The sequence below is a fragment of the Macaca mulatta genome, chromosome 1, assembly GCF_049350105.2.
Source record: "Macaca mulatta isolate MMU2019108-1 chromosome 1, T2T-MMU8v2.0, whole genome shotgun sequence".
Classification (NCBI taxonomy): Eukaryota; Metazoa; Chordata; class Mammalia; order Primates; family Cercopithecidae; genus Macaca; species Macaca mulatta.
The window spans coordinates 61,036,139-61,063,800 of record NC_133406.1 but is presented as its reverse complement, the minus strand read 5'-3'; the positions used below and the strand labels follow the sequence as shown (position 1 = coordinate 61,063,800).

Here is a 27,662-nt window from a genome sequence, read left to right as displayed (position 1 = left end):
CAAAATGAACACAGATAAAATGCTGAATTTTATAGATGAATTTCACCACTATGCAAAAAAAAAAAAAAAAAAAAAAAAATGGAGCCAGAGAAAATCCTCCCATCTGTGCAGTGCTGATCCCCTGGACCAGCCTGGAGCGTGCCTCAGAGCCAGGAGAAAGGTGAACTATTCATCCCCCAAACTTCACAGCTTTGTTGTATGTTTTCAAAATGGATCTCGCTTAGGACAGACACCAACTTTGAAGCTGGGGAATGGTGTTAAGGGGTACAGGAAGAAGAGGCTGAGAACCTGCCCCCAGCTGGTGTTGGGAAAGGCTATTTTCAGGGCGCTGCTTGGGTCAGGAGGGCAGTCCGCTGTTTCACTTCCCATTCCCCCATGCTCTTACTCTCTGAGCCCTGCCTCTGGTTCAGTCTCCCCTACTCCCATCCTCCACCCCACCCTGCACCCTGCACCCGTTTCCCAGCTCCTGGGGCACACCATCTGCTTGTCCTCCCCCTTCCCAAGGGACTTAGCTCATAGAATAGAGACCTTTAAATAATGAAACGCCCCAAAGCCTCCCCACACTGATCCCCAGCCCCTGGCTGGGGTGTTTATTCAAAGACCAGGAGCTGGGCTGGAGGTCTGCCAACCCCACCGCCTCTATTCAGTTCCTTTCTTTTCCTGCCCAGCTGCCGGGCGGTGGCTAATGGGTCTTTTCTCTGGCTTTGGCCCCTCCGCCTGCCAGGCCTAGTGCACAGAAAAAAGCAAACATAAAGAACAGAACTGTAAGGAGGAAGCAGGACTTTGGATGTCAGCTCTTCCAGGCTAGGGGTGGGGAGGGAGGAGGACACCAGATCCAACTCACACTGGGAAAGGGACAGGGACGAGGGTGGAGAGAGAGGACCCAGAGGCTTGGCCTGCTCCTCATCCCAATGCAGGAGCCAGAGCATCTCCCTCTGACTCTGGGGAGCTGTGTGACCAAAGGAGGAGGGGGAGAGTTTGTGAAGTGGGGAGGGGGTGTCACTTGAGTGGTTTGGGGCTTGGGCAGCATCCTCATGCAAATTAACCTGGTGAGTCACTGAAAGTTTGGTCCAGACACAAAGAAGCTGCTTCTCTCACCCGCGGCCTCCCTCCACTACAGCAGCCCCCCTCCCCAGCCAACCAAACAAAAGGCCCAAGCCCAGCGGTGCGTGAAGGAGTGAATGGGCGAGACCTTCCCTGGTGACGTCCCACCAGACAGATGGCAACAGTTGCCCCACACCAGTTGCAAGCTTCCTTTCATCCTTCTCCCAAGTCATAAAGGAGAAAGACCCCAGTCCCTCTAGAGCCCATCAGCATCTCAGGGCCAACCCGAAGGCAGGATGGGGGCTAGAGGGTGGGTTGCTAGGGAGCGGGAGGTGAGAGGGGAACTGATGCTGCGTGTTTGGCTGGAAAACAAAAGTGTGTTGAAAGCACGGGCACTGCGGCCAGCCTGCCCATCTGTCCTCCTTTGGGGAAGCTCTGCCCCCACGCTCCTCCTCAGCTTCTGGCCAGCTCTGCGCAGAGCCGGGGCCCCTGGGAAGGAAGACTTCAGTTTGGGGCAGCAGCAGTAATTCGGGACTTTGTACTTTGAGGCTTTCATCAGGCAAACATCCCTGACCAGCATTGTTTCACCTCTTCAGAAATGGGTCTAAGTGGAAAATCCAAGGCCTCCGGGACAGGTGGGGAATGGTGGGATCTGGGTGCTCTGCAGTTTAATGATAAAGTTTGAGTTGTTCCAGAATGGGATTGTATTAAAATCATCCACACATTCCCACAAACATTAAGAAGCTAGGAATGGGCCAGGAGTCAGAAAACTCAGCTTCCAGTCTCAGCTCACCGTCTGCGTGTTGTGTAACTCTGGGCAAGTCATCTGGGTTTTCCGAGTTCTAGTTTCCTCTCTGTAAACTGGGGAGTTAAGAACCCCCACTGCCCTACCTCCTAGTGTGGTAGAGAGCAAGCTGATGCCCAATCCAGTGCCTGGTAAACAGGAGAAGCTGCGCAAGGCTCTCAAGTTCCCCACAGCCACATCTCCCAGGAAGTGGGGTGGGCATGGCACTTTAAACGTAGTTCAAAGTACTTCACATCTATTATTTCATGAGGCAACTGAGACTAGAAAGGTCTAAGGCTGTGCAGAGATCTTTTTTTAGAGAGTAGGGGTGGAGGCTGAGCTAAGGCTAGTGTCCTCCCTGCAACCTCCTGAATCTCAGATTTTTGTCTCCCTTCTCCCTCTGCCTTCCATCAATCTAGCCTGACTTGGGAGGATTTAAGGGGAACTCTGGGCTAAGGTGCTAAGAGTTTGTTTATTGAGGTCAATACATTCAGAATAAAAGGGAGTCATCCCTATGTCTTAATCAAAGGTTTAGTAAAGTCATGATTCTGAGGCCATAGGCATGCTTTCTTCTAGGCTAAATGCTGCTGCTGTTCTTTCTGCAGAGGGCTAAGCTGGTGATGCTGGTGTCAGGGGAGGATAGGAAGCATGGGGGAGCAAAGTGGCTACCCAGAGAACACAGGGAACAGCACTTGACCCTCTCCTAACTGGCCTCATGCCCTGCTCTTCTGCCCACCCACCTGACCTCCTGTTGTTTGTGTTGGCCAAAGTGCCAGTGCCCAGAAGTGGTTGGAATGTCTTCTCCTGGGCATAAATAAGGTAGTAAAGACATGCTAGCTGCAAAGGCATTTCTTGAAATATCTGTCTTTCCCAATCCTTGCTCAAGCTAACCTCACCCATCTCTGATCATTTCCACTTGTGTACCTAACATCCGAGCACTGATGTAGGTCATTCTATGTAATTCCATTAGTTTGCATTCAATCCCATGTAGTTAGTGTTTTAGGTACTTTGATATATAATTTTCCTGTCACCTCCTTTGGACTGGCAACACTGCAGACCAATCCCTGTTCTTTCTCCTCTGCTCTCCTCTCTCCCTGTGCTTCTCGAAGGGTCCTGTCTCTGCCCATAAGAGGGCACTTACTGCAGGACACTCATTACTTGCCTGCCAGACTGATGGCTGAAACCTCAAAACCATAAAAAATGGGTTTCAAGCTGCCAGTTGCAGCTGGCCCCATGCTAGACCCAGATAACAACCTTTGGACTCCAAGGCCAGCATGGATCCACATCAATCCCTCACATTCAAATAACACCATAATCTCAACAAGTGCTTTTACATCCTGTTCCACCCTCCTGGATATCTTTGAATCTCATCCTAGGAAACAATCAGTGCTCCATTTTCTTTCCCCTGGGGAGGTGTCACAGGAGAAGCCTATTGGTCAAGCAGTAATTATGACAGCGATTATTTTCCTTTTGTGAAAACAAGAGAAGCCACTGAGACCTAAGCCTCCACCCTGAGCAGGCTCCAGTAAGAAAGGAAGTGGGTCACAATGGATACAAGGAGTTCCTGTGTTTTGTACCAGGGCTGGGAAGTCAGCAGCTGAAATTCCTGATTAGGATGACGCAACCCATCTAGCTGGCCAGTCTGTATTGAACTGGGATTTCTCCAATTGGAGCGAGGCAAAGGTAAAAGAGAGGCTTCCCTAAAAAGTCTAGACTATCTGGTCTCCTCAGTCCCTCTGGCTTCAGCTTCATTCCCAGGTACTGTGTTAGATGCAGATGCTGTGTGAATGTTGGGCAACATCAGAGGTGATCTCTAGGACCTTATATTTTAGTTGAAATATGACATATGCACAAAAAAGAAACCCATGGAATACACACAGTGGGAGGGAGCAGTGGCTTCTTGCTATAAGAACTCAGCAGGTTTTTAAAACATCACTTAACATTAGGATGAATGGCAATGATTTCACAGGGGAGAGGTGATCTGAGCTTGGTCATAAGAGATGTGTAAGATTGGGATGCCAGACTACTCATCTTATGTAGGCTATCTGCAAAGTGAACTGTGGCTTTGTGTAAAAGTTTCTGGATTCCAGAAGACAAGAGAACTAAGTGTGACAAGAAGAAATAGAAGAAACCCTGGGTTTTTTGCTGTAATTTTTATTGTTTATTCAGTCAGTCTTGGATTCAAGCCTGACTGCCAGTTACAAGCACTGTGCCCATAGGTAATTTGCTTAACCTTCTGAGCCTGTTTCTTCATCTATAGTCTAAAGGTAATAATGTCAACACTATGGAACTGCTCTGAGGAGGCCAGGCATGGTGGCTCAAGCTTGTAATCCCAGCACTTTGGGAGGCCAAGGCAGGTGGATAGCATGAACTCAGGAGTTTAAGACCAGCCCGGGCAACATGATAAAATCCTGTCTCTATAAAAGAATACAAAGATTAGCTGGGTGTGGTGGTGCATGCCTATAGTCCCAGCTATTCCGGGGGCTGAGGCAAGAGAATTGCTTGAACCCGGGAATTTGAGGCTGCAGTGAGTCAAGATCATGCCATTGTATGCCAGCCTGGGTGACAGAGTGAGACCTTGTCCGGGAAAGAGAAAAGAGGAGGGGAGAGAAGGGGAGAGGAGAAGAGGGGAGAGGAGGGGAGAGGAGGGGAGGGGAGAGGAGGGGAGGAGGGGAGAGGAGAGAAGAGGAGAGGAGAAGAGGGGAGAGGAGGAGAGGAGAAGAGGGGAGAGTAGGAGAGGGAAGAGGATGGGAGAGGAGGGGAGAGGAGGGGAGGGGAGAGGAGGGGAGGGAAGAGGAGGGGAGAGGAGGGGAGGGGAGTGCAGGAGAAGGGAGGGGAGGGAACTGGAGGGGAGGAGACGAGGGAGGGAAGAAGAGAGGGAGGGAAGGAAAGAAGGGAAGGATCACACATACACAGACGAGTGTATCATTTCAACTGGACTGGAAAGACTGGAACCAAAAATACTGTCTTGCCTTCTTGGGAAGAGTGTCCAGGGGGAAACCCATGACAGTGTCTCTGCACCAAGCTGGCTGGATTTGGGGACCTCGGAGAAGATGGAGAATGTGTAGCTGTTTCAGGTCTCAGGTAAGGAAATGGAGGCTTTGCCAAGATCTTGCCGTCCCCTCCTGGCCTTTGCCTGGGGAGGCAGTGCCGTCCATTTCATGGCAGGTAGACAGCGGAGGTAGACCCAGTACTACCTGGGCTTCTCATGTAGGGATTAGAGTCCAGGGTGGCCCAAGGTCCTTGGGGTGACTGACACTTTAGGCCCTGACCCTACCCTTTTCCCCCTGGAAAGAATGGAGGTTGGGAGCTTATGAAATGACCTCCTCCAGCCTGACCCGACAGAAGTGTCTGCCCTGCTCAGGAGGCCTTCTTCCTCCCTGGTCCCCTAACTGTTTACATGCTCTCAGAAAGGCAGGTGTCAGGAGGCAGCTGCTGCTTGTGGTTAACTCCCCCTAGATACAGGAGCACCAGCCTTCCCCACACCCACTGCCATTGGCTAACAGGAAGCCAAAACAGACTCCCTCTCTCCGCCCTCTGCCACCCCAGCCAGTAAATAGAGAGTACAGGAAACACCTGGAGGAGCAGGCAGCTGGCAAGGGAACAGTCTGCCCACGAAGAAAGGGTTTGCAAGGGAGGAGCTAGGCTGGGGAGGAGCTGGGGGAGGGGGGTTAGGCGCTTAATTGCACTTCTCACAGCACCCACCAGCTGCTGGGAACTAACAGCTGAGTTGCTGAAATGATCCATCCCCCTCTCAGTCCCCCACTAACACATACACAGTAAAGGGATCATCCCTCTCTAGCACCAGCTTGCCTTGAGCAAGGACAAGAGCAGTCATACAAGACAGACTCTTCAGAAGGCTTTGCCTCCTCACCCTCAGCCAGAGCTTCTGAACCTCTGTGGACCATGTAAAAGTAAATCTGTGGTCCAGGCATGAAGACTGAATCATCAGTCTTCATCAGCCCACGTGATGTGAAAGCCCATGTAATGTGAAAGCTCATTCCAAAGATAAGTCTCCAGTTTTTTCCAAACTTACCTAGATCTCCATCTGTGTCTGCCTCGTTACTGCTTATGATTTCAGGTTGTTGAGGTTCAGGGTGGAACTGACCTCACCAAGATCGAATGAAGCCCTGCCATCAGCATCCACCCAAGAACGTGCTCACTAGTGTGTAGACCTTGTGCCGGGAACCATGTATGCAGGCTGGCTTAGCTTACAGAGCTCCTTCACTCCCTCTTAGGAGATTCCCAAATAGAGCACTTTTCCTTTTAGGTTTAGAGTGGGAGGATGGAGGGGTGGTGAGGAGGGAACACTTGCCCCATGGCTACCTGAGGACCATACTGTAGTTTGTTCAACCCGTATGTTTCATCCAGTAGTCAGTGTACTTAGGCCTGCTCTGTGCAGAGTGGTAGACAAGCACATGGAGGTGAAAAAGGAAATAGAACACAGTGGTTCCTGCCATGGAGGTGTGAGTGACGACAGTTGGAGAGGGGAGAAGGGCTTGCAGAGCCATCAGACATCAACTCAAAGCAATGTGCTGCCGGCCCGGTGGCTCACGCCTGTAATCCCAGCACTTTGGGAGGCCGAGGCCACCAGATCACTTGAGGTCAGGAGTTTGAGACCAACCTGGCCATCATGTGGAAGCCCTGTCTCTACTAAAAATACAAAGTTAGCCTGGTGTGGTGGCACGTGCCTGTAATCCCTGCTACTTGGGAGGCTGAGGCAGGAGAATGGCTTGAACCTGGGAGGTAGAGGTTGCAGTGAGCCGAGATCACACCACTGCACTCCAGCCTGGGTAAAGGAGTGAGATTCCATCACACACACACAAAGCAATGTGCTGTGTTTGCCATAAAAAGTGTGAACAGTAGTAAACTATGTGTGTACATCTTTAAGGGGTTCTGAAGTAAGAAATATGTCATAAAGATGTGAGCCATTTTAAACCATATGCATGAATGCTGGAAATCCCTGAGGTAAGAACGTATATAGAGGACAAGTGGAATTATTCAGGGAAGGCATCCTGAAGAGGCAGTGGTAAAGGAAAACAGCATCGATGCTGGAGACAGGCGCACGTAGGTTTTAAACCCATTTCCACCACTTCCCTCTTCTAGTTACTGGTGTCTTGCTTTCTTCATCTGTGAATCTGAGGTCATAAGATCTCAGAGACTGCATTAGAGATACTGTGTGTAAGGCACCAGGCAGAGTCCCTGGCAATAGTGAGTGTTCAGCACACAGTACTGCTCACATCCTAGAAGAAAGTGATTTGTGCCATGTCAATTGGCAGAGTACAGAAACTTGCAGATGTCGGCAGAGCTGCAAGGAAAGGTGAGCAGGAGACAATTTGGTAAGGGGTTCTGGCTGGTTGGGCTGCTGCACAAGGAGTTTGGGGTTGGAAAGACTGAAAGAGCCCTAGGATTCCCATCTTAGGGATACAGAATGGCAAAGAAAGTCAGCAGGAAGGGAATGGCATGATGAAAATAGAGTTTGCATGCTCGCTTCGGCAGCACATATACTAAAATTGGAACAATACGGAGATTAGCATGGCTCCTGCGCAAGGATGACACACAAATTTGTGAAGCATTCCATATTTTTATAAATTAAAAAAATTGGGGGAAAAAAGAAAATAGAGTTTGTGTTGTCCTAGGATGATGGTCAGTCCGGTGGTAGGGCAAGGAGGGCAGGGGGCTATTATATGAATGTTTAACAGAGGACAAGACCTGGGTTATGTGCTGGCAGGAAATAGAACAGAAGAAATAGATTTTTTTTTTTCTGTTCCATGTGGAAACGAAAATAGAATGGTAAGAGATCATTTAGCACAAGTGACTCATTTTACAGATGGGAAAACTGAGGCTTACGAAGGAGAAAAGGTGGTGCAATGATGTTATCTGCAGTCATTGTGGATTTTTCATGAGATGATTTATAAACTAAACACTTTCAAAGGAAGGAAAGAAGGAAGGAAACAAAACGCAAACTGAGGCTCAGAGTGCTAAAGGGACTTGTTCAAGATATCGAAGACTTCTATTACAAGTTATTGTCAGCCCTGAAGCTAGGCCCCCTATTTCCTAACAGCTCCTACCCCAGTGCCAGTTCCATCAGCCCCCAGTCAGCCTCCAAAGTAGAGATTGGGAAGGATTTCTTTGGATAGAATCAGCGTTTAGTAGCTGTGGAATCCATTCTCCCTCTCCTGCCGCCGAGGCCAGAGTCCTTTCCTGGCGTCAGCCCAGCTTTCTTCTCTCCAGGTGGTTACCTTTTGGGTAAATCCACTTAGGGAGTTAATTGATAACGAAGGCTCTCCCACATTATGATTTAAAGTGTGAACACCCACATCCAAGTGACATTTACATTTCACTGAGAGGTGCTTAAAGACCTAAAAGCCTGCAAGATTCAGAGGACCAAGTTTTCTTAAGGTGCAATCACAGGTTCCTAGTGAGTCCCAGCTCAAAATAGGTGAATGGGCTTAATTTTTTTTCTTCCACCCCTAATCTAAATTCCTATCATCCACTAGCCTCCACTCTTGGCAACTTTGACATTCATTTGTTCAACCAGTATTCACTAGTACACTGTTCAGGCAAGGTCTCTGGACTACATTCTGGCTATATATTCAGGGTTATAAAACCGAACATCATGGGAACTCAAGGGAAGGCCGCATAGCCCAGTCTGTGAAGGGGAGATGTCACTGAAAAATGTGAACTTGAAAGTGCGAACAGTGAACAGTGAACACTGGGAAAGTGTGAACTTGAAAACGTGAGTGAACCTGGCTAAAGTAGGTGGATAGGAAGGGGACAGGGCATTCCTTGAGCAAAGGCCTGGAGGCTGCAGTCCCAAGCGCAAGTTTAATGGGTACCACCAGTTGAAAGTGGAGAGAGCTGCTTTTTGTCTAATTTTATGGGTGAAGAGGCCCCTTGTGTGCCCTCATTTCTATCAGGAACATGCCAGAATGCTCCTTCCTAGAGATTGTGGCCATAGGGACAACCTTCCACTGAGGTCCCCAACGCAGAGATTCACTCCTAGCTTGGGGAGTAGGGTTGAAAACCCCTATATCCCATTCCCAGGTGCCCCAGGTACATCACAGGCCACAAGTTGGGAGCACACGCAGATATGTACTTTAAAAAAACAGCATTTAACACTTTCAAAAAATTAGTTGCCATCATTAGAGTTTAGGGAGATGTCAAATAAACATCTACATTTCAGGCTGCTCTTGAAAATTACAATCTCTGAAATCACTGGCCTCATGACTGGCCTCTCATGATTGCAGTGGACTGGAGTTAAGGAACAGGGGCTCTTTTCAGACAAGGTTTGAGCTCACTCCTCAAGTTTACCCTGGCTTTTGTCCAGCCAGCCTCACTTATCTGCTGCCTGGTTCCACCCTCACTCCCGTGCCCATCAAATTTTAAATGGCCCTTCCCTGATGGTGATGTTAAGTAAAGCAGCTCTTGCTCCAAACTCACCCAGCTATTACCTCTTCTTATCTGATGTGCCCCAGGCAACCTCTGCAGTTTACTGGACAAGGGTTGAATCAAGGGTCATTCTTGTTTATAGGAATGAGGGTGGAGAATGGAAGAACCACTGGGAACAAAATGGCTTGGAGCTGCTGGGGCCCAGAGATCTAGGCTCACATCAGGGGAATGGATTGGCTGCATATCCAGGGCACACTCGTTTGTATAAGATCCTTATCCAGGGCCCTGGTAGCCTCTTAGACTGAGCTCAAACATTTTTCTTGCCAAAGAAGTGGTGTGGAGAGAAAGCCAGAGAGCTCAGGCTTGCCCTTCTCAGCTTCCCCATTTATTTCTCTTCTGGGAAGGGAGAACCTGTGGTGTACTCCACAGTTGGGCCGAGTGGAGGTAAGTAAAGCTGCTACTAGAAAACTTTCCCCACCCACTTGTGTGTAAACGAGCACATAGCTCAGTTTGGTATTAATCCACAAGCAGACCAGTGGAGCCAATGGATCAAAGTTGCCCTGTGGCCCACCAATGACGTCAGATGCCTTGCAAGGATACTGTACATTTCTACAAGAATGACAGAAGTCAGACATGAGTTCATTCAGTTATCAATCATTAATTCAGCAGGTACTTTTAGAGTCCCTACTGTGGGCTACATATGACCCTAGAAAGGGCTTTTGGATTGTGCATATTTTCTTTGCCACAGCCTGGGCTGTGCATGTTTTGTTTTATTTTATTTTATTTTATTTATTTATTTATTTATTTATTTATTTATTTATTAATGTAGAGATGTGGTCTCACTATGTTGCCCAGGTTGGTCTCAAACTCCTGGGCTCAAGTGATCTACCTGCCATGGCCTCCCAAAATGTTGGGATTATAGGCATGAGTCACCATGCCTGGCCTGTGCATGTTTTTGTTTTGTTTTGTTTTAATTTTTCTTTTTACGTTTTTTTTTTTTTTTTTTTTTTTTTTGAGATGGAGTCTTGCTCTGTCACCCAGGCTGGAGTGCAGTGGTACGATCACCGCAACCTCCACCTTCCTGGGTTCAAGCAATTCTCCTGCCTCAGCCTCCTGAGTAGCTGGGATTATAGGCATGCGCCACCACGCCCGGCTAATTTTTGTATTTTTAGTAGAGACAGGGTTTCGCCATTTTGGCCAGGCTGGTGTCAAACTCCTGAGCTTGTGAGCCACCCTCTTCAGCATCCCAAAGTGCTGGGATTACAGGCCTGAGTCACCACGCCCAGCCCTGTGCATGTTTTTAAACAAAGGATTGAAAATCATCTTTGTAGGGAAGAGGCCACAGGCTGCTCCTCGGATGGTGTTATCTGTAGCCATTCTTTTTTTTTTTTTTTTTTTTTTTTTGAGACGGAGTCTCGCTCCGTCGTCCAGGCTGGAGTGCACTGGGGCGGTCTCAGCCCACTGCAGCCTCCGCCTCCCAGGTCGAAGTGATTCTCCTGCTTCAGCCTCCTGAGTAGCTGGGATTACAGGTGCGTGCCACCATCCAGCTAATTTTTGTATTTTCAGTAGAGACGGGGTTTTACAGTGTTGGTCAGGCTGGTCTCGACCTCCTGACCTCGTGAGCCGTCAGCCTCAGTCTCCCAAAGTGCTAGGATTACAGGCGTGAGCCACCGCACCCAGTCAGCTGTAGCCATTCTTGAAGGTACTAGTAGGTGCTATGATTTTAATAATGATTTCCTTCTAGTTAGCAGTATGCCAGAGTGTTCTTCTTCATTTTAGTACCTTTCATTTTAGAACCCTCTTCAGAATCTTTAAGAAGATGTGAATTTCTATTTAGAGCAACTATTCTCAGGCTGGGCATGGTGGCTCACACCTGTAATCCTAGCACCTTGGGAGGCTGAGGTGGGTGGATTACTTGAGGTCAGGAGTTGGATTCCAGCTCTGGCCAACATGGTGAAACCCCATCTCTACTTAAAATATAAAAATTAGCTGGGCATAGTTGCAGCACCTGTAATCCCAGCTATTCAGGAGGCTGAGGCAGGAAAATCTCTTTTCTTTTCTTTTTTTTTTTTTTTTTTTAGGTTTTTTATTATTATACTTTAAGTTCTAGGGTACATGTGCACAACGTGCAGGTTTGTTACATAGGTATACATGTGCCACGTTGGTTTGCTGCACCCATCAACTCATCTTTTACATTAGGTATTTCTCCTAAATGCTATCCCTCCCCCAGTCCCCCACCGCCCGACAGGCCCCAGTGTGTGTTGTTCCCCACCCTGTGTCCAAGTGATCTCGTTGTTCAATTCCCACCTATGAGTGAGAACATGCGGTGTTTGATTTTCTGTCCAAAAAAACAAGTTTGCTGAGAATGATGGTTTCCAGCTTCATCCATGTCTCTGCAAAGGACATGAATTCATCCTTTTTTATGGCTGCATAGTATTCCATGATGTATATGTGCCACATTTTCTTAATCCAGTCTATCATTGATGGACATTTAGGTTGGTTCCAAGTCTTTGCTATTGTGAACGGTGCTGCAATAAACATACGTGTGCATGTGTCTTTATAGTAGCAGGATTTATAATCCTTTGGATATATACCCAGTAATGGGATGGCTGGGTCAAATGGTATTTCTAGTTCTAGATCCTTGAGGAATCGCCACATTGTCTTCCACAATGGTTGAACTAATTTACACTCCCACCAATAGTGTAAAAGCATTCCTACTTCTCCACATCCTCTCCAGCATCTGTTGTTTCCTGACTTTTTAATGATCACCATTCGTGAGATGGTATCTCATTGTGGTTTTGGTTTGCATGTCTCTGATGACCAGTGATGATGAGCATTTTTTCATGTGTCTGTTGGCTGCATAAATGTCTTCTTTTGAGAAGTGTCTGTTCATATCCTTTGCCCGCTTTTTAATGGGGTTGATTTTTTCTTGCAAATTTGTTTAAGTTCTTTGTAGATTCTGGATATTAGCCCTTTGTCAGATGGGTAGATTGCAAAACTCTTCTCCCATTCTGTAGGTTGCCTGTTCACTCTGATGGTAATTTCTTTCACTGTGCAGAAGCTCTTTAGTTTAATTAGATCCCATTTGTCAAGTTTGGCTTTTGTTGCCATTGCTTTTGGTGTTTTAGTCATGAAGTCATTGCCCATGTGAGGCAGGAGAATCTCTCGAACCAAGGTGGCAGAGGTTGCAGTGACTGGAGATCATTCCATTGCACTCCAGCCTGGGCAACAAGAATGAAACTCTGTTTCAAAAAAAAAAAAAAGAAAGAACAAGTATTCTCTTTTCGTTGAGTACTTAAATGTGCCAGGACAATTATAAGTAGCTTATGGATCTCATTTAATCTTCGTAACAACATTTTGAAGTGGGTTATATTCGGGGAAATTGAGGCCTGGTTGAAGTCACTAGCCACCAGGTTGCACAGTGGATAGGTGGGTGGTACAGCTGAGATTAAACCTCCCTAGGCAGCCTAACACCAGAGCCTGAGCTCCTAACCTCTTTGTAGTACTGCTTCACGGTGTTTGCAAACTGAAACCTTATCAGGCAAGAGTCTGACCCAAGCAAAAAGTTATTAATTACTGTACTTCGCAGCCCAAATTACCTTTCAGTTCAACTAACTGATAGTAATGACAATAATGATGCTAATTTGCCCCCCAGTGATTGGCAGTATAACGGGAAGGGATGATTTAGAATCAAAAGCTGAAAAAGACTGGGTGAGAACCGTAATCCCAGCAGTTTGGGAAGCTGAGACAGGAGGATTGCTCGAGGCCAGGAGTTTGAGACTGGCCCGGGCAATATAGCAAGACCCCATCTCTAAAAAAAAATAACAAAAAATTAGCCCACACCTGTAGTCCCAGCTACTCGGGAAGCTGAGGCAGGGGTATCACCTGAGACTAGAAGATGGAGGATGCAGTGAGCTGTGATCATACCACTGTACTCCAGCCTGGGCAACAGAGTGAAACCTTGTCTCAAGAAATAAATAAATAAATAAATAGCCAAAGAAAAGAACATAGGTCATTTAATCCAAAGCTCTAATTTTTTTTTTTTTTAGACGGAGTATGACTCTGTTGCCCAGGCTGGATTGAGTACAGTGGTGCAATCTCGGCTCACTGCAACCTCGGCCTCCCAGGTTCAAGCAATTCTCCTGCCTCAGCCTCCCAAGTAGCTGGAATTACAGGTGCCTGCCACTATACTCAGCTAACTTTTTGTATTTTTAGTAGAGATGGGGTTTCACCATATTGGCCAGGCTGGTCTCGAACTCTTGACCTTGTGATTCGCCTGCCTTGGCCTCCCAAAATGCTGAGAATACAAGCGTAAGCCACTGCTCCCAGCTTTTTTTTTTTTTTTTTGAGATAGAGTCTTGCTTTGTCGCCCAGGCTGGAGTGCAGTGACTCAATCTCGGCTACTGCAACCTCTGCCTCCCAGGTTCAAGTGATTCTCCTGCCTCAGCCTCCTGAGTAGCTGGAACTACAGGCACACGCCACCACACCTGACGAATTTTTGTATTTAGAGTAGAGATGGGGTTTCGCCATGTTGGCCAGGCTGGTCTTGAACTCTTGGCCTCAAGTGATCCATCCGCCTCGGCCTCCCAAACTGCTGGGATTACAGGCATGAGCCACTGCACCCAGCCAACCCCCTAATTTTTTAGACAGAAAAGCTGAGGAACTTGTCCAAACTCACACAGCTAAGTAGGAAGTACCAGGACCACAACCCATACATTCTTCCTCCCAGTCCAGAACTCTTTCTGTTGCACCAATCTTTGTTGGGCCAGGACACCGGAGTCCTCACCTTCCTTACCAAAGGCTCCTTACAGGAGTCAGGCCTACAGAAGTGGGTTTCTTCCTCCTGGGACTTGTTTGTTGCAGCACCAAGGACTCCCCCACCCAGAACTCCTTATCAGGATCCAGGATGGGCTCTTAATCTGCAGTGTGCAGAGCCTTGTCTGCACTCTCTGGGGAGGTGCATTATCATTCAAAAACAGCTGACTGACCACAGGTCTCCCAAGCTGGCACTGCTTACCAAGTGGAGAAGATGGAAGCAGAACAGACCAACCAGTGCCTAGTCCCTGAACACATGAAAGCCACGAACTGCAACTCTTCAAGCAATTTCAGGCCAGAGCCCCTGTACCCCCAGGTAGCCAAGGGGTGTGCTCCAGTTTTACTGAAATTGGTTCATATCTAAAAAGAAAACACATTGCTTGATCACAGAATGCTCTCACGTAAATTGAGGAACTACTAGTTTAGCAAGAGCCGAGACTGGCCCAAAGGCGAATCTGCCGTGCTGTGGCTCCCCTGACTTGAAGAGACAGAAGTGGGTGAAGGGTCCTCTCAGTCTCCAACCTTCCCTGAATTTCAGGCTTTCCACTAAACAAGGAAATATTCTTCATGAGCAAGGCTTTTTAGGAATCAGGAAGATAGATGCTGACTTTGTAGCAAACGCTCAAAAGAGGGTGGGCAAAAATCTCTCAACACTAACCCTGTCCTTACATCCAAAAAAGTAGGTCCTTTCAAGCAAGTGTCTAAGACATTTATTTCAGAAGCTACAAATAAAAGTGGGACTACTCCTTTCAATTAACAACCCCTTGATACAATGAATTTAACCAAATTCTATTTATGATACAAATGACCTGGCCTCCCCTAACCCCATCCCTGGCTCCCCTACCCTCCTCACTCAATACAGGCATAGCACACACAGTCTCCCTGGGCTACCTCCAACATAGCACACCTAGAGAAAACTATATGCTTGTTGATAAAGGTCATGGAGGTATGAAATGAAGTTGGGGGAGTTGTCATTTTATATGAAGCAACATGTGTAAAATTTAGTTTAAATACAGGTCACTGCCCGGTGCAGTGACTCACATCTGTAATCCCAGCACTTTGGGAGGCCAAGGCGGGCGGATCACCTCAGATCAGGAGTTCGAGACCATCCTGGCTAACATGGTGAAACCCTGTCTCTTATACTAAAAGTACAAAAATTAGCCAGGCATGGTGGCGGGCACCTGTAATCCCAGCTACTCCAGAGGCTGAGGCAGGACAATCGCTTGAACCCGGAAGGCGGAGGTTGCAGTGAGCCAAGATCATACCACTGCACTCCAGCCTAGGCGACAAGAGCGAGCGAGACTCCATCTCAAATAAATAAACAAATAAATAAATAAATACAGCTCACCTACAGCCAAGAAAAAACTAGACCAGGTCGGGAATGTACTTGCCCTCAGTGGGAAACTCGGCTTGTGTCAAAAATCTCATGGAAAGAACTCAAAAGTCAGGGAGGATAAAAACTGTTATTTCCTTGCATGTAGCCAAAGGGAGTTATAAATTGGTCACAAACTTTTGGCTCTCACTCCAGTGTTTGCTGTCAGAAGTAGCTGCTCTTTGGCTAACCTGCAGCATTGGCATTCAGCTCCAGTGCATAGATCCTGAGGACTAGCTGCTCTTGTCTAACAAGACAAGTATGGTGGGTAGCAAATGGCAGCCCCAGAGATGACAAGAGCACCTTTACTGGGAATTGCCAACAATCCTGCCTTAGCCTGGGAAGGAGTTCATTACCTGCTGCTTACCAAACCCTGATTATTGAGACAGGCTCTGTCTTAATCATTTTTAATATGTTCAGTGCCTAGCACTTACTGACAATACATGCTTGCTAAATGAATGACTGACTGAATGAATGAATGAAATGAAGGACTGTCAAAAACAAAAAAACAAGATGCATAAGATGGAGATCTGACTAGACTAGGGAATGTTCAGACTAGAACCCTGTTACTTCTAGCATCTTCACAGGGAAATTAGAATCCTCATTAAAGGTGGAAGTAGGCTGGGCATGGTGGCTCACGCCTGTAATCCCAGCACTTTGGGAGGCGAAGGCAGGGGGACCACTTGAGCTCAGGAGTTTGAGACCAGCCTGGGCAACATGGCAAAACCCCGTCCCTACAAAAATTACAAAAATCAGCCAGGTGTGGTGGCACATGCCTGCAGTCTCAGCTACTCAAGAGGCAGAGGTGGGAGAATTATCTGAGCCCAGGAGGCAGAGGTTGCAATGAGCTGAGATTGCACCACTGCACTCCAGCCTGAGCGACAGAACGAGACCCTGTCTCAAAAACAAAACAAAAACAAAAAATACACACACACACACACACACACACACACACACACACACACACACAAAACAAAAAAAACAACAAAAACAGGGAAGTAACGAGCTACTTTCCAGGGAAGAGGGGATGCTTGGAAATGGCCCAGCCATACAACCAGATTTTTCTTTTATGCCACCCACATGCTGTAGATTGAGTGCAACTGAGGAGAAATACTATTAAACGCAAAGAAAGGATTTGGATCTGAAAGGGAAACGCAAATGTACAATGTGAGAATTTTATCTTCTCTACGCCACACAAGTTTATCCTGCTACATTTTTATTAAAGTAACAAAAAGGTGTACATTTGTCCATAAGCTGTACATTCTTCCATATAAAAACACTATCATACAATTAGTAACCTTTGTCTTTTCTGTCAGAATAGCTTACAAACATGCTACTATTATTTATTTTTACTTAATAGGAGAGACAGGTCTGCTCAACAGTCCAGCTCGGGGGTTTCGTTGTTTTTAAAGTGAACATCATCAAGAAGAGAAGAGAGACAAGATTAAGCATGAGACCATGGGGCTGCTTCTAAAAAGGCAGGGACCTGTTTGCAGACAAGATGCAAGAACACAGCCTGCAGTGATTCACAGCTTTGTTTCAACCCACAAGCCAGAAAATTAGCTCTTGGGTCTGTGGGCCCAAAGTGAACTTTAAAGCAATAAAGACTGGAAGCAGGGTCTGGGAAGGCAATACAAAATGTGGAGAGTTGAAAAGGAGGCAGAGCTGGCAGGAATGGGTAGGGAGAGTGTTTGGTAAATAGCACCTTTGAGTCAAAATTGAGCAGTTAAGAAATCCAGGAAAGGGGACTGGCTGTGGGGAGGGGAACCTGGGGGTAGAGGAAGTGGGGGAAGATTCCTCACTAAGGGGCAACAGCAGGAGGGTGGCCATCCTGGCCAAATGCCCTAGCCCTGTCCTTCTTCAGGTGATTCGGTTTGGGAAACTTGAGGTCTTTTGAGGACCCCTCATCCATGTCACTGAGAAATTGAAGGAAGGGAGTTTCTTCCCAGTGTAGCTTTCCACTTTTCTCCAACCCACAACAGTAAATATTGCACAAGTCTACGACAAATTTGGATTGTACTGAGAGAGACAGCAACCTTTCCCACAGATGCTCTGAGCACCAGGGAGAAAAAACAGTGCCCAAGGTTTGGCTTTTATTTAGTGTCGGCCCTGCAAGAATACCAAGTAGTCTTGCAGAACATGGGGCACTCTCCCATTCAGCCAAGGAATACATGCAAGGCTGACCAGCCAGCCATCATCCCAAGGAGAGCAGGAGAGATGGTTCCCTAAGCCCACCAGGGCATCAGGAGGTTCCGAGAGCCAGTTTTCCTCCAGACCCTCCTGGGACCCAGGGGGCATATTGCACAGTGACTGAGAACTCTTGTCCTAGAAAATAGGGTAGCTCCACGGCCCGACTGGAAGGGAAGAGGGAGGAGAGGGTGAGAGGAGAGTTGTGCTTTTGAAAAGAAGGCAGTAATAGAGGACCTGGAGTTCCCTGTAGCTTTTGAGCCACCTCTCAAAGGGATCATGGCAGCAGCAACAAGACTTCCATGTGGTTCCAAAAAGAAGAGTTTGGCCAAAAAACATCCCCAGTGGATACTCTTTGGGTCCCAAAATTCCATTGCAAATCACCCCCAAATTATTTGCCACACATACACACAAAGCAGCACTAGCAAAGCAAAGGTTTTGTGCAGAGTTCCCTCCCATCCTAACCCCAGTAACTTCCAGTTCCCTCCTCCCCCCTCAGAAACAAAACAAAACAAAACAAAAACCCCCAAAGCTTTAGATTCCTGGCTGGAGAGCAACATCTATAGGCCCCTGAGGGTAGAATTAGAAACAAGTCATGATTTCAAGAAAAGCTGCTTAGGACAGTAGGAATCAGGAGAGGCCTTTTCACTCTCTGCCCAGGACCTCATTAGAAAATTAAAAGAAATATAAAGTATAATTAAAAAGAAAAAGGAAAAAAAAAAAGATAACATAGTATTATTTAAGTCTAGGCATGAATGCCCCTGAGTAATAGAGGAGCCAGGGATGCAGGTGTCTGGCTGGGGGAGACAGAGAGTTCTGAACTTGGCCTCTCTTCCTCCCCCAGGGCAAATCCCAACCTCTCTGTTCACAGTTGCTAATCTTGCTCGCTCCCTCTCCCATCTTCCTGGGGCGCTAGCCAAACGTCTCCCACTTCACCTTGGCTAGGTCTACCCCCTAACAGCTCCCCCTCCTATAGGCAGACACTGGCTCACAGACTCAAGCACACACAACAGTTCTCTCCAAAGGCACCTGGGGAGGCCACTTCCAAGCAGCTCCCTTGAAGGATTTTTTTTCTTAAAAAAAATCTTTTGGTTTTTTTCCTCCTCTTTTCTTAAAAAAAAAATAATATATATATAAATAGCTCTTCATTTAAAAATACAGTTCCCCAGGTTGAGGTATGTGGTGGCCTGTTGTCACGGCAGCATGAGCACGGCGGCGCCCAGGGCGGGGGCGGAGGGGTCTAGCTGGAGACCGCCATCACGTAGTTCTTGGAGGGGCTGCTCCGGCCCAGCAGCACTTGGTTCTTGCAGGTGAGGAGCCCACAGGAGGCGGCCACTGGGGCCTCCTCGTACAAGACGCAGATGGAGCCGTCCTCCCCAATGCGGTAGGACACCTCATAGGGGTCCACCCACAGGGTCAGCTCGCTGGGCAGCAGCTGGTGCAGCTGGGGCTGGCTGAGTCCGATCTGGCTGGCCACCCTGCTGATGATGGGGTCCATCTTGTGGTTGATGCGAATGCAGCGGTAGCCCGAGCCCTTGGACGGCTTTTCAGGAAACCAGTGGTGTTTGTAGTGCTCTGTGGAGACAGGACGGGGGGAGATGCCCTGGTTAGAGCAGCTGGGCCATGGATACTACCACAGAGCAGGGAGGAGGGTCAAGGAACAGGAGAGGAAGGGGCCCTTTAAGTAAGGGAGGTGGATTCCTCTGAGTTCCAGGACCCTCTTGCCACTTAGCAGAGAAAATTTTATGGAAGCGGGAGAGATCTGCTTTCCTGCTTCCAGAACGTGTGTGTGTGTGTGTGTGTGTGTGTGTATGTTGGGAGGGGATTCCAGAGCTCTGGGGTACTCTCCAGTGGCCAGTGTATTGCTTTTGGCACACCCCCAGTTTCAGGAGGGAAGGGTGTGACTGGGGCTGGCATGTCCAGGCAGGGCCTCTGGAGACCTGTGAGCTGAAGTTTCAGGGCCAGGAAGGCTGCCAACATTGTTGGGTCCACAGCAAGTAATTGGGCCTCCCACCCTGTGTTCCCTCTGCTTCCTTCAGAAGAGTCAGGGAACCTTCCTTAGCAGTGCCCAAGGGAGTGAAAACTGGGTTGTTTTGATGAAACATCTGTTTTTCTCAGAAGGCAGGGTCTGTGTGGGTGCGTTCCGAGATGGCTATCGCTTCCCCAAACTGACAGCAACCAGCTAGAAACAGCTGGGAGAGAGGTCTCTCCCCAGCCAGCGAGCGGGCTGCTTATCTCTTCACCTCCCAACTCGAAGGCCAGCAGGGCAGGGTCACCAGCTACCAGGCTCTCCTCCCTACCACAATAGGTGGCAGATGGCTAAGGGGAACCAAAGAGAACACAAAGGGGGCCCAAATTCCAACTTGAAGCGAGTCAGCAACCAGTGGACTGCCCCAGGCACAGCGCACCCCGACCGGCAGGAAGAACGGCACTGGGACTCCGAGTTGTTGAAAAGGCTCGACTGCACCTTCTTCCCTCATCGGGACCCCTCGGCCGACCGGGCGGCCCGCAACAACATCCATCGAGGGTCTTAAGATCTCGAGGGTCCAGCGAGGGAGACGAGCCCGTAATGAGACCGGGACATAAGCTGGGGACTCGGGCTGGCACTCCAGGACCAGGGTTTGCGCCTCCGAGAGCGTGGAGGGGCGCGCCCCATCAGAACAGCCACGGGCCGAGACCCGAGCACAGGGTTGGGGAGGAAGACCCAGGAAACTGGGGACTGCGGGCCGCCCCGGGGGTCGGAGGAGGGCCACCGAGTCCCAAAGCTGCTCCTGTGGGTGACCCTGCCGCAGGAGTAAAGGAAAGACGGCCCTGGCAGGGAGGGGGCCGACCCCCGGTGGCGCCAGGCCCCTCGGCACGCGCTCACCTGTGAGTGCCTCCTGGAGCGCCCCGCTGAAGACCTTAAGCCGCTGCTCGCTCACGCAGCCCCGGGTCCTCAGGAGGCTGGAGAGGAAGCCTACGGCGGCGGCGATCTCCGGGAGCATGTCGGTTCCCTTCCCGTGGCTCATGTCGCGCGCGGCTCGGGCTCAGTGAGAGGTCTCGGGCGGGAAGTACGGGTCCACAAGCCAGCGCTGCCCTGGCCACTGCTCGGGCTCTGCCCGGACTTTCCCCGGGCCGCCTTTTTCAGGAGGTCCAGGGAGGTGGGGACAACCGGTGGCGGCGCTCATTGGCCGCGGCCAACGGATGGGGGCGGGGCTCGGGCCCGCCCCGCCCCGCCCCGCGCTCCGCCGCTCTTCCCCGCCCCCGCCACCCCAGCCCCCGCCCTCGCAGCCTTGGCGGCGCTGAGGTCATCGCTCGCTGACGTCAGTGCTAGGAACCTGCGCCCAGCTGAGCTGAGCGAGACGAGAGGAGAAAGCGAGGCTCGGGGAGGAGGCTCCCGAGTACTCCGCGCCGGGCAGGCCCCGGCCTCGCCTCTCCTCCCATTTTTAAGGCTCGGGTTAGAGGCCACCTCCTCCGAGAAGCCTTCGGTGACACCACCAGAAGGCTTCCCAGAACCGTTCCCAGGTGGTTCCCCTTTCGGATTCCCACAGCATTTTCCAACCATACACGGTCAGAACCACTCACCAGGACGTGTTGTCACCATTTTACCTCTTTGCCTCGTCTCTTAACTAGATGAAATGGGTTCCTCTTGGCTCTTTGGAAAGGGAGGCTGTCTTCTGCTTATTTCCGTAGTAATCCCACCTCCCACAACAAGTTCCGTTCTGCAGCAATGCCTTTTCTCTTGCTGAGAAACATTCAAGTCTAAGTTTTATGGTGGATAGGGGTAGGGGGTGTGTTGCAAGACTTTTGTCTTCTTAACTTATTTTTCTAGTTCTCACTTTCCTTAAGTGCTAATTTTTTTGAATTAGTAGTCTGCTCTCAACTGTACATATTTTTCCGTCCACTCCCTCCTTCCCCAGCCGTCTTCCTTCCTTATTGTGGATTGGACCTTCTCGAGAAAGAATCCGGCCTCAGTCTCCCTCTTCCACACTCAGGGACCGCCACCATCACAGGCACTCGGTGGATGTCTTCCGAATGGGGATAACTTCTACCCAACACCCCGAAGCCTGGCCCAGGGTCTGGCATACAGATGCCCAGTGTTTGTAAGGTGACTCAAACCCAATGGCCTCTGTAAATTCTTATTTTCCTTGAACTCTGAACCCTCTGACCACCTTCTGGAAGCAGTGTCCCTGTCCTTTTTCCTTATGCCCCAGGCTTCTCCACCCCACTGCCTGGCTGTGCTGGCCCTGGATCCCTTCCTGCCCCGTTCCCCACACTATGTCTCCTCAGTCCTCCTCCCTTTTCTCTAGGCTGCCTTTCCTTGGAGAGGTCCTATGCATGTAGTCTGCCTTGATGTTTACTGTTTTACAGTGACTTTTCTCATCTGCACAGTCTGTCCTCCTGTCTTTCCATCCTGCTCCTGTTCCCACCAGCTCTGTCCTCTCCCTCAGATGTCCAGCCACCACCTCAATGTGAGCGGAAGCCCATTGTCTTCTCCAAAGCTAGCTCCCTCTTGATCTCCATTTCTGTCAGCCATACCATCATTTCCCAGTCACTCTGTACAGAAAGGTCAGCCTCTCCTTGTGCTTTGCTCCCCAGATCCAGTCCCCAAATCGGTTGCTTCTTTCTGTCTAGATGGTTGCAGTGGATTCCATCCAGTCCCATCCCCAGGCCACCCTTCCCACTGTTAGTGGAGTTCCCTTGGTAAAATACTTAATTCCCTAGCTCTTCTCTTGATCAGGTCATTCCGAAACATCCCCTCCCAGATTGGTCTACTAATTCCAGTCCAGACTCCTTTGCCTAATGTTTAAGACCCTTCATAATTTAGCCCCATCTGCTTTTTTAGGTTTCTGCTACTTTGTGTTCCAGGGTCACTCTTCTCACTGCCCTCTAAGTATCACAGCGAATCTACAGCCTGGATCCCTCAACAGTTTGCCCATGATCCCCATCTCTGCCCTGTAACGTGGTCCCCATTCCATGCATGCCTGAACATGCATGACCTTGCTGCTCCGTGGCTCATGTCCTTATCTCCTGCATACATCATTGTCTCTACCACGCCCCACCCCCACCTCAATCTCTCACACTGCTGAAGGTACAGTGTAATATTGGTCTTCCACCTTGAAAGCCTATGCTGACCATTCTCTCGAGGCTGAGTTAGTCATCCATACCATTCACTGGGCATTCACAATCTATCATTTGGCATTGTTAGTGATCTTTTTAGAGACTCAACCACAGTTTGCAAGTTACTTGAAAACAGGTTACTATGCTCACATGTCCCACATTTCTGGGACAATTCAGAATTCAAATATGCTGCTCTACTGCTTCATATAACAAAACGACCCCAAATTCTAATATTTTGGCATTAAACGTATCTCTTAGACGGCCTCTTTCACTGGCTTCTCCCCAAACGCTGGATCAGGCCAGATGAGGCCATTATTTCTCCTCACTGAGGGGAAAGAATTATTTGTTACAGGAAACAGGGCTGACCCTGGAAACAAGTTAACTTAAAGATATACCAAACCATACAGACCAGGTGTCAGCAAGGCCAGAACTGACCAAGGTCAACCACTAAGGAAGTCAGGGAAATAGGTCAAGATATAGACAGCTATATAGGGTCATTCAGCACCTAAATCTGAAAACACCAACCATCTTCCTGGGTATGTCTGTGACAGGGGTGAGTCGTAGGAGATGCCTAACATCTCTTGCAACTGCACTGCTGAAAAAAATATTGTGGTAGCCCCTCACCTGTTTTTTGCTTTAGAAAATAGAATTCTGTCCTTATGTAGATTTTTCTGTCACTCACCAGGCCACACAGTGAATTCTCAAGAGAACCAGGACTGGGACCAAATTTTCTGACTTCAAGTATGGGACCTTTTCATTAGACTGTGGTGCCCTTCTGCTGCTGTTGCATGGGCCGCCGTCCTACAGAGCTGTCATTGCAGATGATGTAGTGAATGGGACAGGAGCCGGGAGGCTGGAACCCTTTGTCTCCACCGTTACCCGGGGTGTGTCTTGGCCTCCTCATTGGTGATTAGTTTGTGAACTTTGTGTAGGGCAGATATGATCCATAAATACCAGAAGGCAGTGCCCCCGCTTTCTCCTCTTTTCTTTTTCTTTTTTTTTCTTTTTTTTTTTTTTTTTTGAGATGGGATCTCGCTCTGTCATCAGGCTGGAGTGCAGTGGCCTGATCTCAGCTCACTGCAACCTCCGCCTCCCGGGTTCAAGCAATTCTCCTGCCTTAGCCTCCCGAGTAGCTGGGACTACAAGCATGTGCCACCATGCCCAGCTATTTTTGTATTTTTAGTAGAGGTGGGGTTTTATCATATTGGCCAGGATGATCTCGATCTCTTGACCTCGTGATCCACCCACCTCGGCTTCCCAAAGTGCTGGGATTACAGGTGTGAGCCATTGTGCCCAGACTCTCCTCTTTTCTTTCTATACACAAGCCTAGGGAGAGGAAGCTTAATTTATCTCACATTCAAAGTTCCCAAGTCAATATACAGCGTAGCCGGGTGTGGTAGCTCATGCCTGTAATCCCAGGACTTTGGGAGGCTGAGACAGACTGATCATTTGAGGACAGGAGTTTGAGACCAGCCTGGCCAACATGGCGAAACCCAGTCTCTGCTAAAAATAAGTAATAATAATAATAATAATAATAATAATAAATTAGCTGGGTGTGGTGGCGGGCGCTGGTAAAGCCTACTCCAGAGGCTCAGGCAGCAGAATCGGTTGAACCCAGGAGGCAGAGTTTGCAGTGAGCCGAGATCACGACACTGCACTCCATCCTGGGCAACAGAGTGAGAATCCATCTCAAAACATAAAAAATAATTAATTAAAAATATACATATGCATACGGTGTAATTGTACTCAACTCTGGATTTAGGTTCTCAATCAATTTCTGAACAAATACATTATAGTAGTCCCAACTGTTTTTGAAATTTCCTGAAACTGCTCTTAAATTGCTAGGACTAGAATCCTTAGAAGCTCTAAAAGTCAAGCTGTCATCCCTGCTTTTTTTCTTTGCATGTTGCCTGTTGCTTCCCATTCCTTGGTATAATCAAGGTGCTGTTTGAGCAGCAAGATAAGGAGAATGGGTCGCCTCTCCCTCCCCACCTGTCCTTCCTGCTTCTCTTTCTCCATTCCTGCCCTTCCTCCTCCTCCTCTTCCTCCTCATTCTTCTCTCCCTCCCTCCACTCCCACCCAAGGGTCTTGGGTTGAATTTTGAACTTTAAATGTTGACATGTGCTGACCAGTGACTTCACCCACTGAAGAGGGGGAATGGGGTGGTAGAAGTGAGGGTGGACTTCATTTATGCCTCATCTGGACCAGAACTTCTGTCCCATTTGACCTCAGACCTATTGATTCCTCTAGTCCTGGTTGCTCACCTCGCCTACTTGCATGGCCCACCTGTGTGACCCACTCAGGAGTGACCCACCTGCTCTCTTCAGACCATATTCCCATTCAGAAGTGGGTCCCACTCCTCAGGCCTCTGTGCTGGCGCTGTTTGTGGGGTTAGCATGCAGCCCTGCTCTCCATTTCCAGCTCAGAAGCAACTGGATCTTTGTAAGTAATTTCTGTCTTTCCCAGAGCCCTGTTGGGCCTGTGGGGACTTGGCTTGGTTGCCTCAATTTTCTGAGCACAGGTAGAAACCTGAGGTTGAGTGAGGCAGGCAGAGGCTGGGCTGAGATATTCTAGGAGGATAACATCAGGTCATTTCTACACCATGCAGAGTGTATTTTTTGTTGGTCTGTGTGTGTGTGTCAGTGTGGTTAGGGAGTTATTAGTATATATATTTGAGTGAGCATACATACTTAGATTGCACTTGGGCTCTGATGTGTGTGGGTAGCAGGGAATATGGATATGTGTTCGCTATGTTAATAAGCACATACAATGGTATCTGTTGAAGAAGGACGTCTTGTGAAATGTTATGATAGAGTGTACATTTTGGTGGAGTATGTCTGAGTATAGCTGGTGCAAATACTAATTTGATCTTTCCTCTTAACAGACCTCATTGGTGACAACTTGACTGTGCTGACCAGAGCTGATAAGAAACATCACCCGGGGAAGACCAGCTGCCTCTTCCTCACTTCCTAATCAGGGTGGAAATACTGCTAAATATATCACAACTCTTTGCAAGCATCATTGGGTAACGATCAGGACATCTTTGGGGGTTCACTATCAGTTTCTCACAAAGTTGAACCTTTCAAGGTCAGTTCTAGGCCAGCCAGTCTGGGAGTCATTCTTTAGAATCAGAAGAGAATTTAAGAAGAGGAGAAAATGACATTGTCTCTAAAACCTGCTAATGAGAACTACAGGAAGGTAGCTATTTTTAATATTTCTGGTTTGAACCCCTTCCTCCACCCCAGAATGAACTGAGAGTAGGGACAGAAATAGATAATGCAAAGATGATTAGGGTTGAGGGTAAGCAGAAAACTACCCATCTAGACTGAAGGAAGGCTTGCTAACACATCAGTAAGCAAACAGCTTTCTAATCTGCAGGTAACAAGTTTTACATCCCTGAGGACACTTTTTGAGATGGGACTTTGTTGTTTTTTGTTTTTTTGAGGCAGAGTCTCGCTCTGTCACCCAGGCTGGAGTGCAGTGGTGCGGTCTTGGCTCACTGCAACTTCTGCCTTCCGGGTTCAAACGATTCTCCTGTCTCCAGCCTCCCAAGTAGCTGGGATTACAGATGCACACCACCACCCCAGCTAATTTTTTTTGTTGTTGTATTTTTAGTAGAGATAGGGTTTCATCATGTTGGTCAGGCGGGTCTTGAACTCCTGACCTTGTGATCTGCCCTCCTTGGCCTCCCAAAGTGCTAGGATTACAGGCGTGAGCCACCGTGCCCAGCCTGGGGCTTTTTGAGACCCTACTGAAGGCTGAAGAAGAGTGTGGAAGCTAAAGAGTAACCCATTCCACCACTTGTTCTGAAGATAGAAGCAGCAAAAAAAGATTAAATTGTACAAAAAGCACTTAAATTAGACAACAGAAGAATGTCCTGATACAAAGTAAGTGTCTAAGATGTGTTAAACAAGATGCCCACTCCAGCCAGGACTCAGACACTCCTGGGTAGAGAGCATCTTCACAGTTTGGGATGAAAGTGACTACACGGAGTGGTGGAGTGAAGGCTGCAGGCCCCTCCCCAAGGTGGCATCTAACCCCGGAGGTATCAGGACCTCAGAGGCTACCCACATGATTTCCAGCTGATGAGCAGAAATAGCCGTGGCAGGTGCAGGCTTCACTTGCTGCCACCAACTTGGGAGCTCACCAAACACCCAGTGGCCAAAAGCACCAGGGTCTCTCTAAGCCCTGGGCTCACCGCCAGGCAAGCTTGGGTGCTTGGGAGGGCCATGGTTCTTCACAGTGCAGCCCCTGGATTTCTTCTCAATTCACTCAACTCTCTCTCCTGAATCCCATCTGTGCAGCTCGGAAGTCACAAATTGGAACCCCTCAAGGCAAAGCTGAACATAGATACAAATGGTTTTGTCTGTGTAGTGTTTAAGCACTTAAAAAATTCGTTGTGAACATTTAATAATTAGGAAGTGTCAAAATGAAAACATCTAGAATTTCTCTGTAAAAACCAGAAGATCTGTTAACACTGATCCCACACTTCTATTTGGCAATGACTGGCCCCTAAGACAGGGAGTATGTCCTCTAGCTCACCACAGTCTCCACCATTACCTACTGCATCCCTGCTGAGACAAAGTGGTACTTGCCATTTAGTAAGGATGAATGCTGTTTTTTTTTTTTTTTAATTATACTTAATCCTCATTTACATTACCTGCCTTGATTCTGGAGGTATTTGAATTTACATCTCCTCATAAAGAATAAATCTCAAAATCGTCATCTCTAATTTCACCTTTATTACAGAGCTTCCAATTCATTTTTTTTCCAATTGAGAGGTGGACACCTTTGGAGCATTTTTCTGGTGTTTCAGTCTCAACATGTAACAGATCAAAGATACTTCTCTCCCTTCTTCCTTGTTTCTTAGTTCTTTCTCTCTCTCCATAGTATTACCCTTCTTTTTTCTGCTTTAAAAACCTTCAATAGCGTCCCATTGCCTGGGGTACTAATGAAAAATGTCTCATC

The 27,662-nt window shown here is 48.3% G+C and overlaps 1 protein-coding gene, 2 long non-coding RNA genes and 1 other non-coding gene across 4 annotated transcripts; 3 read left to right on the top strand and 1 right to left on the bottom strand.

Moving 5' to 3' along the window:
• Positions 1-4,593: 4,593 nt before the first annotated feature.
• LOC144341202 (uncharacterized) lies at positions 4,594-27,417 on the top strand. The gene is made up of 2 exons (XR_013417988.1): positions 4,594-4,912; positions 25,579-27,417. It is a non-coding gene; the product is annotated as an uncharacterized LOC144341202 (long non-coding RNA).
• On the top strand, positions 6,868-18,319 carry LOC144341203 (uncharacterized). Its single transcript, XR_013417989.1, has 2 exons — positions 6,868-7,148; positions 13,270-18,319. It is a non-coding gene; the product is annotated as an uncharacterized LOC144341203 (long non-coding RNA).
• On the top strand, positions 7,312-7,415 carry LOC114674842 (U6 spliceosomal RNA). Its single transcript, XR_003725925.2, has one exon. It is a non-coding gene; the product is annotated as a U6 spliceosomal RNA (small nuclear RNA).
• Positions 18,705-20,679, bottom strand: BTG2 (BTG anti-proliferation factor 2). The gene is made up of 2 exons (NM_001266234.1): positions 20,461-20,679; positions 18,705-19,169 (listed from the first exon to the last, which is right to left on the bottom strand). The coding sequence occupies exons 1-2, from the start codon at positions 20,600-20,602 to the stop codon at positions 18,835-18,837; spliced, it is 477 nt and encodes a 158-aa protein (NP_001253163.1). The 5' UTR covers positions 20,603-20,679; the 3' UTR covers positions 18,705-18,834.
• Positions 27,418-27,662: the final 245 nt, after the last annotated feature.